At 40.4% G+C, this 15,471-nt stretch overlaps 1 protein-coding gene and 1 pseudogene across 1 annotated transcript in view; one reads left to right on the forward strand and one right to left on the reverse strand.

Moving 5' to 3' along the window:
• Positions 1-15,471, forward strand: part of LOC142150801 (uncharacterized) — a 712,033-nt pseudogene that overhangs the window by 321,337 nt on the left and 375,225 nt on the right.
• Positions 1-15,471, reverse strand: part of XPOT (exportin for tRNA) — a 49,574-nt gene that overhangs the window by 4,508 nt on the left and 29,595 nt on the right. Inside the window, exons 14-19 of the mRNA XM_075209434.1 lie at positions 14,788-14,907; positions 10,323-10,417; positions 5,092-5,161; positions 2,776-3,014; positions 2,093-2,378; positions 860-1,049 (exon numbers count right to left, since the gene is read on the reverse strand). Of these exons, the coding sequence (XP_075065535.1) occupies positions 860-1,049; positions 2,093-2,378; positions 2,776-3,014; positions 5,092-5,161; positions 10,323-10,417; positions 14,788-14,907 (1,000 nt within the window). The remainder of the gene's footprint in view (positions 1-859; positions 1,050-2,092; positions 2,379-2,775; positions 3,015-5,091; positions 5,162-10,322; positions 10,418-14,787; positions 14,908-15,471) is intronic.

Raw genomic sequence — 15,471 nt, forward strand, 5'->3', positions numbered from 1 at the left:
CCACATCCATTTAAATCATTCGTTCTCTTGGCAGAAATGTCCCAGGGCTATTAATAGTATTTGACAATACACTGTTGATGAAATCATGAATTGGAATCTTCCTCAGAGCAGCCATGTATTAGTCTAGTTTGTCTCTCTCTGTAGTGGTTAGAGGCGACAATTGCGCCACCCTGGCTCTTTGGCGAGATGCAACTATGGATCAGTAGTATAACGAATAGAACATACGTAAAGAGCAGAAAAAGGGACTTTTATGCACAAATGGGTTAGAAATCTAATTAATGCCAAAAAGTGAGACCACAGTGCACTCAGCACCCAGTCAGCAATAAAAAAAAAACCAACTCAATTTTAAAACCTGACAAATAAAAGGAGACATACATACAGCTGCAAATATACGCATAAGCCATACACCATTTTCGATTCCCTAACATGGTGGCCCTACTCTAATCAATAAAAATACCACAAAATGTGTCACACATTATTATATTAAGCTCTCAAAAGGAAGGGTGCTCTCTACCCAATGTCGAATGTCTGTCTACCTTGCAAAACCACAACCTCATGTCTAATACTGAATCTTCTGCTGTTTAATCACTCATACCATGTAACTCATACTTGCAGTTATTGCTAGCTCATGACTACACATGCATGTGTTATATTTATTGTATTCATGATTATTGCATTCATGTATATCATATCTGCAAGATTGTCCAGCTCTATGGAATCTTCTGCGCCTTACAAACAATGATGATCAATTTACCATAAATTAAAGAAAAAAAAAAAAAAAACAACAAAAAAAAAAACAAAAAAACACACACACCAGATGGTACTTTTCATTATTTACAGCCTTGCAGGTAGTACTTACCCTGATTGGCTACAACCTCATTCATCCCACTTCCAGTGACTGTTTGGAGAAAGGCAAAATAGCTTCTACGTAACATTTGCTTATCTAAAGCAGCAGACTGGTCATTTTCTTCAGATGGGCGGACTAGCACCTCAAATATGGCATGAAGTAGTGGCATGAAGACTTGTTGCAGAAAAGGTGATACTTGTGCCTATAAAGAGCATTTGGGGAAAGAAAGGTTTCAGATATATATCATTTGACGTTCTTACTTCGCTCATAGATCTGCCTATTAAACAGACCTAAATGGAAAAAAAACAAAAAGAAGTAATGGTACAACCCCTCAATTGTGTAGAAACATGGTGCGTTTATGAAATGGAAATTTAGCATCAGCGGTGAGAGGCTATCCAAGTAAATGTAGAAAAACAATTAGAATCAACAGAATTTTGTAGCAAAACAGTGATATTCATAGCTCTAAAAACGACAAGCAGAATATATCACTGCTGATTAACACAAGAGGCTAAAAGCGTATAACATATGGTACAAATATATATATATATATATATATATATATATACATACACACACACTGCATGTCTTACCATTTGACCTTACTGAATTCATGTACAGGACAAATTGCAGCAGACAACAAACTAACTGATCTCTACTTTTTTTGTGCCTCATTAGGTTAAACAATGCATACTAGATGTGTGTACATTCATAATGTAAGCTACAGTAGCATGAGAGGGATGTAGTAGCATAGTAACCAATGCTGAAGTATCAGTCAAACATGGCCACATTTTATGTCACACATTCTAAGTTTACATTAAAATCGCAATGCTTTATTCATTATTGACTTTCTACATCACAACACTTGATCTGCAACACCACCATAATTGCCCCCAAGGTGCTAAAGCAACTTTTCAAAGACAACAAATGGGTCACCAAGAATTTGGTGTATGTAACAAAATCCCCACCAGAGATATATTTGTAATCAATGGTATTCTATGTAAATATACACAGAACAGTGTTCTATTCTTCTGCTTAAATTAGTTCCACTACCAATGAGAACATTTTAGTAGGCAGTTGATATGGTGCAAGAACTTCTTTTTAACAAAAGGACTAACTTGCCCATGACATTGGATGGGGCAAATTAATTGGCATGTATAAAACTTGAAGGAGATATCCACACTCAAGACTGAAGCACAGCCATTGACTGTAGCATAGGATCAAATCCTGTGCAATTCCTACGCATACCTTGAACTTGGCAGTAATCTGGTTAATCAAAGGAATGAATTCTTGCAGGTCCTTTGCCTCACAGTCTTTCAACATGTGCTCTGAAGCAGTAGGGATAAAGGGAAGCACTTCCTCCTCCAAGCAAATGATCATACGGTGCAGGAAAGTGCGAACACCTCCTCTGAGAATTTCCTTTTGAACAGGACAACTCAGGGCAGGTAGAAAACTTTGTAAACAGTCCAAATAGACTCCTGAGCAGCCACACTGCTTCACTGTCTGCTTGTTGCTGAACGCTTTACTAGTACGGCTATCGAAGGAAGACAAAAACCAAAACAAAAGACAGTAAAGCCAATATTAATAGAAATGCCTTATGTTGTAGCTCAACGTACTAGCATGTTACTGTCTCGGAACAATTTTTATTGTTGCATATTAGTTAGAAATGCATAGGCTGTTGAAATCTTTATTAGGCTTATACAAATTGATATTATCCACCCCCAAATGAATGCAGTTATCTTTAGTCATTTAGTAATTTAGTAACCTGGGCATATCTTTAAATAGGGACCTATCAGTTAAACAAACATTTAGTTAGCATATGGAGTTAAATCAGTTAACATGAAGAACTGTCCATGATCTAGATGCACCTAAGATTACATCTTTTGAGAGTGAAATGTGTATGCTATAAACAATTGTAAGATGTAACACACCTGGCAAATCCAACAGCATGATTAAGACAATCTGCTAAAACAGTCTGCCTCTCTTCATCTTGCTCTACTACTAGCTTTTCCAGCACAATTTTGAACTTTTCCATCAAGGGATTTAGCAGATTCCTCATTAGAATACTTTTCCTCTCAGCAGAATAGTCACTATTCACTATAAGTACACCTGCAGTCTCATATATGAAGAGCTGATCATCGCTGCTGAGCAACATTTGAAAACCATTTTCCTGAAAAGAAGAATGAAATAGCCAACTTATTTGGTTATCGTAACTTTTTATAAAGTGCTAATGGCAGCATAAAAAAAAAAAAATCCTTTGCTACAGTGTTCATAATGCAACGGTCACGTTGTTTTGCAAAGTAGGAAAGTCAACGCACAATATAGGGTTAGGGTCAAACAAGCATTGCTGACTGGAATACGTGTAGCACTATTTCAATAGTGCTTATATTGCTTTTGTTTTATCTATATCATCTGGATCATATGATGTTTTTTTAGTCTTAGACTCCTTTTTTATATATATTTATTTGTTGGTCTGTGTATTTCAATATATAGATTACCTTCATTTGTGCAGTATTGGGTATCCAACATTGCCTTCAGCTATTTATGTTGGATTATTATTGCTGTATATTTATTTGATTATTATCCATGTGATTTAGTTTACTGAATAAACATTTTTTATGATTATCTCACAGAATTTTTTATTGGGTGGTGAGTTGGTTTTGTTTTCCAGTGCTGTTATTTGTCTTTTTAGCATCGCTTACTGACCTGTTTTCCGGTCAATGAAACACAGCATGCATAAGCTTGTTTACAATGTCTCAGTGGGAATAAAGGTCACACAAGAGCACTATAGTAACACAGCATGCAGAGATTCTAGTGTGTGAGTGGTTACCAAAAGACAAAAAAAACCCCCATATGATAATCATCAATTTACCCATTAAAAAAATAGCTGTGAACATTAAGGGGATCATGATACAAACACTTTAGATAAAATGACATGAAACAGGGAGGGAAGTCTGGATTTTGTATGATGGGGTGAGAGGGGACAGTGGAGAAGCAATTCTTGAGAATGTGGAGCGGTCTCCAACACTCTAGAGTTGGCCCAATTGCAGGGTGCGAGATTTTTAGTTTAGAAAGTTAAAGCAGTATATGAAAGACTGTTTGAGAATATGAGTTTTGTATATTCTTTGATTGAGTGAGTCCAATTCAAAACTTTCCTGAGCATTATTGTCTTGTGGAAGCAAGGGAACAGAGGCAGCTGTAAGCCTCCTTTATCTTTGCATCTATATAATAAATCACTCCTACACCTGGGTCTCTTACCTTCACAGAAAAAGTCACATACCATGTTTTATAAATCAATTTAAAATTTTGGGAGAACCTTAACTGGGACCGCATGTATGACTCTCAATCCTGGGGAGAATATTCATTTATATTATATTCACTCTTACAGAAGAATTTACGGATTTGTCCACTGCTTTAGTTCTTTCCGGAGCTTGCGTAAGAGACATGTGATTAGGACGAAGTAACTTTAAATATTGGAGGACAATATAAGAACCAGGGTTCCAGGAGAAAACTGAAGGCAGATTGGAGATCAGAAGCTACCCCTTTGGGATGTTCAAGCTGAGGGCACCGCTTCACTACAGGCAGCTGAAACTCCTTCCACATCTTTAGGACATGATGGGACAGGCACAGGCAAAAAGGACTGCCCCTCCCTATGTGTATGAAAACTGGAATCCCAATGTGCATTTCCAAGAAGTCTACAGAGCAGTCAATCATTCGCATAGTGCCTCTTCTCTAATGTAATGCATTCTCTCAGCTGAAAAAGCTTCAGCAACTACACCTTAACTGATGTAAAGTGGTGAAAGTATGGGGGGCATATTCAGTCACATATAAACACTCCAGTTACTTAATGTAAAATTATTCAACTCAGTTATGCAGCCTTTATAATACGAGTGTGTAAAATACTGACTTCACTTGCTCTTTAAAGGTGGTTTACACAACCTCGTAGAACAAGTTAAGGTAAAATCGTCATTTTTATTTTTTTTAAAAAATGTGAATGTTAGGTCTTCCCTCATTGTTCTTCAGTTAGATTTTGAGAAATTCCATATCATACAAATCTACAGCTAAGGACATGTTAAATACAATGTAATAGTATACAGATTAAAAGATAAATGTACCAAAATGTTCCCCGTTGCACTTTTCACTTCACCTATATCAATTAGTTCCTTGCTGTGATAACAGTTCACAGTGCATTTTTAGTTAAAATTCCCAAATTAAAAAAAATAAAAAAAATAAGGAGATTGACTTACAGGTGGAGAGAGCTCGAGAAGATCTTGAATCCTTCTCAGAATGTCTTCTACAAAGGCATTCATGTGTTTACTAGGTACAGTGAGAAAATGTAAAAAAACAAACAAAAAAAGCAGGGTAAGACTTAGCACCAACACATGTAAGTCATTTCATGCCATTAATATTAAACGTGTTTGTTTTTCTGTCTGGTTATGCATTTGGACACCCCTACACTAATTGGGATGAAACCAACGCAAGGTCGTCCAGTTGGATACTGGCCAGGTTTTAGGGGGGGATTAGGGTTCCGGTCAGACCTCCCATTGCTATAGATTGGACAGAACTTTGAAGTTTTTGTTCAAATCCATCCAGTGGAATAACACGCTTCCCGGGTCAGAGTGTCAATATTGGACCCCAGAAAACATACTAGGTTGTTGAGGTCGCAGTCGGACTTCCAGTTGGTGTACGCTAGCCAGAACTTTGACCCGGGGAGCCTGTTCTGGGCCTTCCACTGAATGGATTTCTCAATTTTCCTTTCCCAACTCTATGGCAGCCCTTACAATGGGATATACCAAAGCAGTACAATAGTTGGGAAGGCAATAAAAACCAACAACTTAATACAGTCAAACAAAAATTTATTTACACCGTTTGCTGGAGAATCTCTCTCCCAAACTGTCTCCATAGATGCCGAACCATCAAGCAGATGCTTAGAAAAAGTGTGCATCGACGACCATCTGGCTGCCTTACAGTTGTCGGTTGCTGATGCCTGGGTTCTATGCGCCCAGGAGGTCGCTACCGTTCTAGTTGAATGTGCCTTCAGTATCTTGGGTACCTCACACCCTTTCTCCCTGTAGGCCTGTGCAATCACTTCTCTAATCCACTTCGCCAATGTGGGTTTGGATGGGGCAAGACCCTTGGCGAGGACCTTCAGGAAGTACAATAGTTGCTTTGTCTTCCTAAGCTTTTCCGTCTTGACAATATAGGTAGATATGGCTCTCACCACATCTAGAGTAAGGAGTTGTCTCTTCTCACTATTTGTGGGATGAGGGTAGAGAGACTGTAGTACCAACTATTAATTGATGTGGAAGGAAGAGACAACCTTGGGTAGATACTCCGGGTTCGTCCTCAAAATCACTTTATCTTCATAAAACTTTCAGGAAGGGTTCTTCACACCATAACTTGCGTATGTCCCCATCCGACGAGCTAAAGTGATTGCCACTAGAAAGAGCACTTTCTGAGTGAGCCATTTGAGAGAGATATCCTGCAATGGTTCGAAGGGTTCAGTGGTTAAGACATCCAGGACAATATTAAGGTCCCAATGGGCTACGAATGGTTTCACTCTTGGTCGTAACCTCTTCAGCGCCTGAATGAATTGGAAGACGAGATCCTGAGATGACAGCTTAGTATAAAGAAGGATGTTAAGAGCTATTTGCACCTTCAATGTAGACTGTGCAAATCCTTTCACTAAACCATCTTTAAGGAACTCTAACATCTGGCGTACATGGGATCCCTCGCCATGTTTTTCGCCCATTAAATTAATTTTTTCCAAACTCTAATAAATTATAGAGGAATTTTTTTTCCTTGCCTGAATTAGAATGTATTACCTCGTCTGAAACACCTTTGGATTTCAATAGTCTCCATGCTATCAAACCAAGGAAGCCCGGATTTGGATGCAGAATCGGCCCCTAATGTATGAGGTCTGACCTGACCGGCAACAGCCATGGACGTTCCAGTAGCATCTTCCGTGCTAGTGAACCAATGGCGATGTGGCCATGCCGGGAGGACTGTTATCACCTCTACCCTTTCCTTCCTTATCTTCCTGAGTACCTGAAGGATGACTGGAAAGGGAGGAAACACATACCCCAGCTTGAAATTCCACTGTATCGACAGAGAATCTATTCCCATGGTCCTGTTGTCTCTGTGATGGGAATAGAAAAGGGGTACCTTGGCATTGCTTCCTGTGGCCATCAGGTCTATTTCTGGTGCTCCAAACCTGTGTCGTATGAGTTGAAACACCTTTAAGCAGACACCAAGTCCACCCTGGAGAATGGAAGTTGCACAAATAGTCCGCCACCATGTTGTATTTGCCTGCCACATGAAGGGCTGATAGAGATCTCAAAGTTGTCTCTGCCCATGCCATCAGCGTGGTTATTTCGGTCAGCATTTCTCTGCTCCTGGTGCCAACCTGCTTGTTTATAAATGCTACTCCAGTCCTGTTGTCGGAGAATACTCGCAGATGTTTGGCTTGTAAATAGGACTGGGAGAACTGGACTGCACGCCAGACTGCTCCCATCTCCAAGATGTTCACCTGGAGAAGTCTCTCTTCGTCTCGCCAGGTGCCCTGTGTGACCATCGCCTGCATGTGAGCACCCCAACCTACTGAACTGGCGTCTGTAGCAAGAACACACCAGTCCGATAACGAGAGAGTCAGACCTTGCTTCCTCAAGCCTTGTAGTTGCCACTAGTCCAGGGACTGTCTTGCTGACCTTGAGAGATTGATTTTGGAATCTAGCGACTCCACTGTATGATCCCATTCTGAAAAGAGGTTTGATTGAAGATCTCATATGCCATCTTGCCCATGGAAGATTCCTATTGTTGAGGAAAACATCCCTAGGAGATGAAGACACGTCAGTGCCGAAACTCGAGGTTGAACCTGAATCTGATAAGCTAAGGACTGGATTTTGTCCACTCTTTCTTGAGAGAGACAGACCTTGTATTTATTTGTACTCCTAGGAACACAAGCTGTTGCGACAGTGTCAGGTGGCTTTTTAATACACTGATTAACCACTACTTCTGACTTTGCCTCAATCAGGATATCATCCAGATACGGCCACAGAGCTACTACTCTCTCCCTGAGTGCCGCTACGAAGACTATAAGGACTTTGGTAAATGTTCTTGGAGATGTGGAAAGGCCAAACAGAAGTAAACTGGAAGGGACATACTTGAATGCAAAACCTCAGGAATTGCTGGTCTTGAATCGTGACCGGGATATGAAAATATGCATCCTTTAATTCTATCGCAGTCAGAAAATCTCCTGTTTCTACTGCTTTGAGGATTGAGTTGACAAGATTCCATCCGAAAGTGTTTTGCTTGCACATAGCAATTCAGAGCTCGTAAATCTAGTACTGTTCTGAAGGCACCTGACTCTTTCTGGACGAGGAACAGTCTGGAATTGAACCCCTTGTTTTCTTGATTTGTCGGCACTGGCACAATAGCTTTTGTTCTCACCAGGCCTTCTAGGTCTTCCTCCAATGCTTGCTGTTCTAAGAAGGATGTGGGACTTCTTGACTGGACAAATCTGTTTCTTTTTGGCCATGTATGGAATTCTATGGCATATCCTCTGGTGACTTATCTCCTGGACCCACCTGTCTTGTGTGGTCCGACTCCAAACTTTTGCAAAGCGTGATATCCTGCTGCCGACTGGGGTCAATGGAGACTAGATCTGCAGATAGTTATTGGGTTCTTTGCTGTCCTTGTTTCCCCCTTTTTGGTCTGAAGGGCCGAAAGGACTGTTGTCAAACTGGCTTGATGTTTGGAAAATTGTCTGCCAGGCCTATAGACACAGGCCTCGTTAAACTGTTGGCTTGGAGAGTAAGCGAGGAAACGTCTCCCCTTTCTGTCCTGTGGTAAACGATTAGCACTACCACTTGCTAGCCTCTGCATCAGATTATCCAGTAGAAATTACCTTCATATGGAAGCATTGTCAGACGGCTTTCGGATTGATGATCTGCCGCCCATGGACATAAGCAAATCGCTCTTCTTGCAACAACCGCCGAGGCCATGCTTTTGGAAGAGAAAACAACCGCATCCAATGAAGCTTCACACAAGAAATCAATGCTCTTCTGCATAACCTCTAAGGACTTTAGAAGGTACAATCTATTCTATCGTCAATATCTGCATGTAATGTGCTGGCTCACAACCTAAGGGCTCTAGCTACCGAAGCCATGGCTATCCCAGACTTTAGCGTTATGCCCGAGATGTGTAATTTCCTGAAGGAAGTCTCCATTCTCCTATCCATGGCATCTTTCAATGGTCCCCCATCATCCCACGGGAGAGTGGTCCTTGAGGATAAGCAAACTATGGTTGAACACCATTTTAGCATATCCTCACCCTGGAAAGGGTACATGCGGTTCAGTCTCCCCATGTTAGGATGACTTTTGTCTAAGACTTGCCACTCCTGAATGTTTCAGAGGATGGCCCTTGCCTTACATCCTCCATCTCCTCTGCTTTTGGAGTCCTGTCCCTCTTTGCCCCCTGATGTGGGGCCTGAAAATCCTGCATGGCCTTCACCATCCATGAAAAGACCTGCTTGAATTGTTCTGGGGGGCCAGGTTCATCTATCGTTTCAGGGGTACATGACACATAATGGATCAATGCAATCTTTCAGCAATCGGTTATCACAGGCTGCACACGCTCAATTCTTAACTTTACATTTTCTTTTTCCCTGTACAAGCTCCACAGAGGTACTGTAAACAATACAACAAAAGGTGCTAAGCAAGCTATCCTAAAGCACCCACCCACCCACTTCTAAGGGCTTACCTTGGAGTGTCCTTTAGCTTGAATGAATGCTGAGTAGCGCTGCACGGCAACCCGGCAGCGCACTGTGTTCCTGTGTGCATGCCCGATTTGGAAGACCTAGGCAGCATCCAGACTTCAAAACAGCCCAGCAGAGAAAACGATACAGTCACAGCCCATGGCCCCTCCAGACTGCACATACAGCCAGCACATGAGGAAAGCCACAAACCTCTGGTAAGCCCCCTCAAATAAAACAAAACAAAAAAATGCTACACTGCACTAGCCTGTCATACACCTGTGGAGACCGGAAGAAAAGACACTGAGGAAGAGGAGGAGCCGTCTTATATGAGATCCAGGTGGGCCAAATTTCTTCTCGTCACTAAGCTGATCAGAGTATTAACCCATTGTAAGGGCTGCCATGGAGTTGGGAAAGGAAATGACATTCCTATTTTTCCCTTGGACTCAAAGATCAGGACATAAAATGAAAAAAAAAACGTATAAAATGTGCAACAAAACACTGATTTGTTAATTCTACACGGGATTTTATTTTGTTTCTTCTAACAAAAAAATAAATAAATAAAAATGCTTCTCATACTATGGAAGCATTCTAATTCTCAAGATGAGGAAATAGGTATTCTACAGTAGATAAATTATGTCACATTGAGTTTTCAGGCAGCAGATAAAATATAGGTAATAAACAAAGGGACATGTGAACTAATCAAAGAATTTTAGCTGCACTTACTGAAGAGACTTCACGAATCTAGAGAAAAGGTAAGCTGCTCTGCTACGAACTTTAGGACTAGAGTGGCGCAGGCCTCTGTGGTCCAAGAATGCCATCTGAAATAAATAAATGTTCATACAAAACATTAGCAGGGTGATTAGAGTAATTCAGTTAACTTATAACACGATTAAAAAGTCTCCTGGGCATCTATCTAGTACTCCTACTGTTTTGGCGAGTTATACTGGCAATATCCTGTGTAGAGTGAGAGTGTGTGTGTGCGCGCAAAACAAAAATGTACTTCCTGGATATAGAAATGTCATTGACGACTGGCATAATTAATACATTCCGACTGACATATTACCCCAATCAGCTGCCTCATTCTAGATACTGAGGTTGAATTGTTATTATTTGGGAGATTACATGCAACGGAGAAGACCTAAAAAGGAATTTTTGGGTAGAAAAAGTCTTTCAAAACATTGTAGACTGAATCTTTACTTGCCTATAAAAATGGGGAGAACAGAAACAGGACAAACTATATTCCATTACTCAATACTGTAATGCCTCTCATGATATACACATCTTACAAAGACACACTGGCACATCCTCCAGCTAAGCACTACTTGAACAGCCACTGATGTTATACAGGAAAGCACAAGACATTAAGATGATTACATAAAATATGAGACAAATGACCAAGAAAACTAGATGGCTGTAAGAAACAACAACAACAACAACATCAGGAGTCTATCCATGTGTGAGATAAAGCAGTAAATATCTGAGACCAGTACATGGTCTATTACAGAAATCAAATTAGTGACAAACACTGTACAACTGAAAAATAATTCCTCACATGTAAATCAGATAATCTAGTCAAAAAAGCTCCTGCGACAAACAATACGTGGTAGAAGAAATAAACGCAATACGCAGATAGGGGAACATGTTAGGAATATATGCAAGATTTGAATTACAAGATCTTTCAAAACCACAAACAGTGACACAGCAGGTCTGAAATTTATGCCCATTGCAAAAGTTAATAGGAATGTGCATACAAACAATTATGCATGCACATTTATTCATAGCATTACCCTTCATCTGAAAGTTTAATAAACTGGGTCTCCCATTTTGCATGTATCCATAATAACAATTGAGGGCCATGACTTCCTGTTTTATTACATCACCAGTAGACATTTTTAGTAGACATCACAGGAGACCACCAAGAGTATATATTGTGCATCAGCTGTGATCTGAAAATTTACCAACTCATGACACCTTAGGCAGACCATAACCCTACTTTGAGGGTCAGACTAGACAGTATTATAAAATTATACAATCTGTTTACCAGCATATCAATCATCTACATAGATTGCACATTATTAAGAATGGATCTTAATATGAAAACATGAAACATGAAAACATGCACATTGTTAGGCAATACTCACCTCTTATTCACATTCAGTGTAACTGGCTGGCTAACATGTGCAAACCATTAATAGTTTTAGACTAATGTACACTATGCGGACAAAAGTATTCGGACACTTGACCATTACACCAACAGGGAGTGTAATGACACTGTATTCAAATACATATACTTTATTATCCAGTTGGTCCCCCTTTTGCAGCGATAACAGCTTCCACTCTTCCGGGAAGGCTTCCACAAGATGTTGGAGTGTTTCTGTGGGAATTTGTGCCCATTCATTCTGTAGTGCATGTATGAGGTCAGGTACTGATGTTGGATGAGAAGGTCTGGCTCACAATCTCTGTTCCAGTTCATCCCAAAGGTGTTCAATGGGGTTGAGGTCAGGACTCTGTTTGGGCCAGTCAAGCTCTTCCACACCAAACTCCTTAAACCAGGCCTGTCCAACCTGCGGCCCTCCAGATGTTGTGAAACTACAAGTCCCAGCATGCCCTTCCAGCTATCAACTGGTTGTCTACTGGCAAAGCATGCTGGGACTTGTAGTTTCACAACATCTGAAGGGCCGCAGGTTGGACAAGCCTGCCTTAAACCATGTCTTTGTAGTCTTTGCTTTGTGCACTGGGGCACAGTCATGTTGGAATAGAAAAGGGCCTTCCCCAAACTGTTGCCACAAAGTTGGAAGCATAGCATTGTCCATAATGACTTGGTATGCAGAAACATTAAGATTGCCCTTCACTGGAAAGAAGGGGTCTCGCCCAAATCCTGAACAGCCGCCCCATACCATTATCCCTCCGACACCAAACTTCAGTTGGCATAATGCAGTCAGGCATGTAACATTCTCCCGGCATCCACCAAACCCAGACTCGCCCATCTGACTGCCAAACAGAGAAGCGTGATTTGTCACTCTACAGAACACATTTCCACTGCTCCACAGTCCAGTGTGTGTGCTTTACACTACTTCATGCGACACTTGGCATTGGTCTTGGTGATGTGAGGCTTGCATGCAGCTGCTCGGCCATGGAAACCCATTCCATTAAGCTCCCACTGCACAGTTTTTGTGCTTACATAATGCCAGTGGAAGTTAGGAACTCTTCAGCTATGGAATCAGCAGAGGGTTGGCGACTTACTCACCCTGCACCTTAGAAGTCATTGACCCCGCTCTGTGATTTTACATAGTCTTCCACTTTGTGACCGAGTTGCTGTTCCTAAATGCTTCCACTTTCTAATAATATCACTTACCAGTTGACCATGGAATATCCAGCAGGAATTTCATGAAACATCTTATTGCAAAGGGGTCATCCTATCATAGTACCACTCTTGAAGTCACTGAGCTCTTCAGAATGACCCATTTTGTATCACAAATGTTTGAAAATGAGAGACTGCATGGCTAGGTGCTTGATTTTATACACCTCTGGCCACAGGTCTGACTGAAGTACTTAGTTTGGCCAAGTACTTCTGTCCATAGTCTGCTCTAACAGCTGTCACAAGATATTATCTGGACCAAAACAGCAATGTACCAATGTTTAATCAAAATATCTGGTACTGGGTTACAATGTTTTTATCCCATGGATGACCATGCTGTTCCTGTTGTCAAAATATGTTGGAGCTTAAAAATATTGGAATTGTGTCCTTTTACCACACTAGGAGGCTATTCAAATACATTAGCATTCTCACACCAGATCTGGATTTATTAACTGACTTCATATCACCCATCCTCTGGTATTTAAGACAATGAAGAGGAGGGTACATCTGTCTGCATGACAAAACATTTTGGAGATCTCGTTACATTACACATAGTTTACAGCAATTACTCATTTGTACACAGCATCTCCTCTCCAGGGCGTACTCAATACTGGCTGAACATAATAGGCTGCGAAGGTGAAACTTGTAGACTAAAACCACCATGAGCATCGATTCTACTATGTAGGATATGAACCAAAAATGCTGGCTGCCAAAGACAATGTAGAAACATTTTGGAGGTAAGGATAATATCCATTTGCCAAGACTAAGGACCATGATCGCCTCACTGACAAACAGTGTAAGTGAATTGTTTTATTAGATTGTACTTTGTTGTTACCATCCATGTCAATGGGAATTATTACTTTAAAGAGAGCAACACAATACAAAAAAATATAGTGAACATAATCAAATAAAACCTCAGAAACTATCCACTTTTTCCACATAACACCTTCCTGTGCTGAGAGGCACTTAATGGAGATGCATGACCATGTATCTCCATTAAGTGCCTTACCGACCAAGGTCACAGCGTGACCATGGTCGTTTAAGGAATTCTGGATCAATCACTCGCTTCCACCATTCTGAGGCAAACCACTTATGCTCTGATGCTACCATTAAGACATTTTTTCCAACATAGACTGTACAAACAAGACCGAACCAATCATTGATTCGCGGTGGTTCACTGCATAATGTGTCTTATGTGAACATATACATATGGTGAATGTTATAACAATATTAGTTGTACACTGATGCGATTAGATAGCTCAAATTCGATAAATGCACAAAAATAGGACATTTATATTTGGATTTTGTAATATTAGGGTTTAGATCCGCATTTACTGAAATCATTCCAAAATCAGACGGTGCCTCTGATATTCTGTCACAAAGTTGACACTCACATTTCCAGATCCATTAGTACATGTACCATCCATATCTGACATGTGACGCTTTTGATCCACAGCTACTTCATTGGTCAGACCACACAATATTATATACAACATTGTACATTACTACTCTGAGGGACCTTCTAATACATGAGCATCTTGTACCCCCTGCCCTCTGTGCTTCTATATCGGGAGAGGTAACTGACAATAGGCGATTCATTGCTTTCTTTACCAACAAATTGTGACTCAAGGTAAACATATTGCACCTGTGCAAATCTGAGTCTGCAATTAGAAGGAATGTGAATTATTTTTAAACGTACTAAATTCTATTTCTCATTTTTAGTAATTTTTGGAAATATATTTTGTACTTTCATTTAACATGATCCATATAACAAAAGAAACCCACAAGTATACAAAATATACAAGTAAATAAAACAAGCAGAATGCTTACCAGAACATTGGGAATGTGCACAGGTTCCACTGTGAAGTACTTTTCATATCTAACCGTAGTTTCAAAAAATTCTAATGTAACGGATGTATGATTGTAGGCACTCACACCAGAGCTCACAAGCTGAAAGGGAAAATTGTACCGTGTTCATATACATTCCAACGATCATTTGTATACCAAGATTTGGGTTGGGTATGAATTTACAGTCCTTAACAGACCAACACTTACTTTAATGACAAAAAATGACCGAAGGTGACTTGGGCGACATTTAAAAAAAGCAGACTGACCTGGACAACAACTTAACTATCCGAGAGTATTCTGCAAAATCCCGAGCACAAGTAATGACTGCACAGTTTTAACGTCATATAAAATGGCGATGGCCACTTTTAGAGCGCAGTGATCTAAGGTAAGTGTTACGGTGGTAGGTTTAGTTAGTTATCGCGTTAGGGATTGTGATCACTAACCCTACCACTGTAACACTTACCTTAGATCACTGCGCTCTAAAAGTGGCCATCGCCATTTTATATGACATTAAAATCCGTGCCGTCATTACTTGTGCTCGGGATTTTGCCTAACACTGTCGGAGAGTTCAGTTGTCATTATTCAGGTCAGTCTGCTTTTTTTAAATGTCGCCCAAGTCACCTTCGGTCATTTTTGGTTGTTAAAGTGTTGGTCTGTTAAGGACTG

This window comes from Mixophyes fleayi, chromosome 4 (genome assembly GCF_038048845.1).
Source record: "Mixophyes fleayi isolate aMixFle1 chromosome 4, aMixFle1.hap1, whole genome shotgun sequence".
Taxonomy (NCBI): Eukaryota; Metazoa; Chordata; class Amphibia; order Anura; family Limnodynastidae; genus Mixophyes; species Mixophyes fleayi.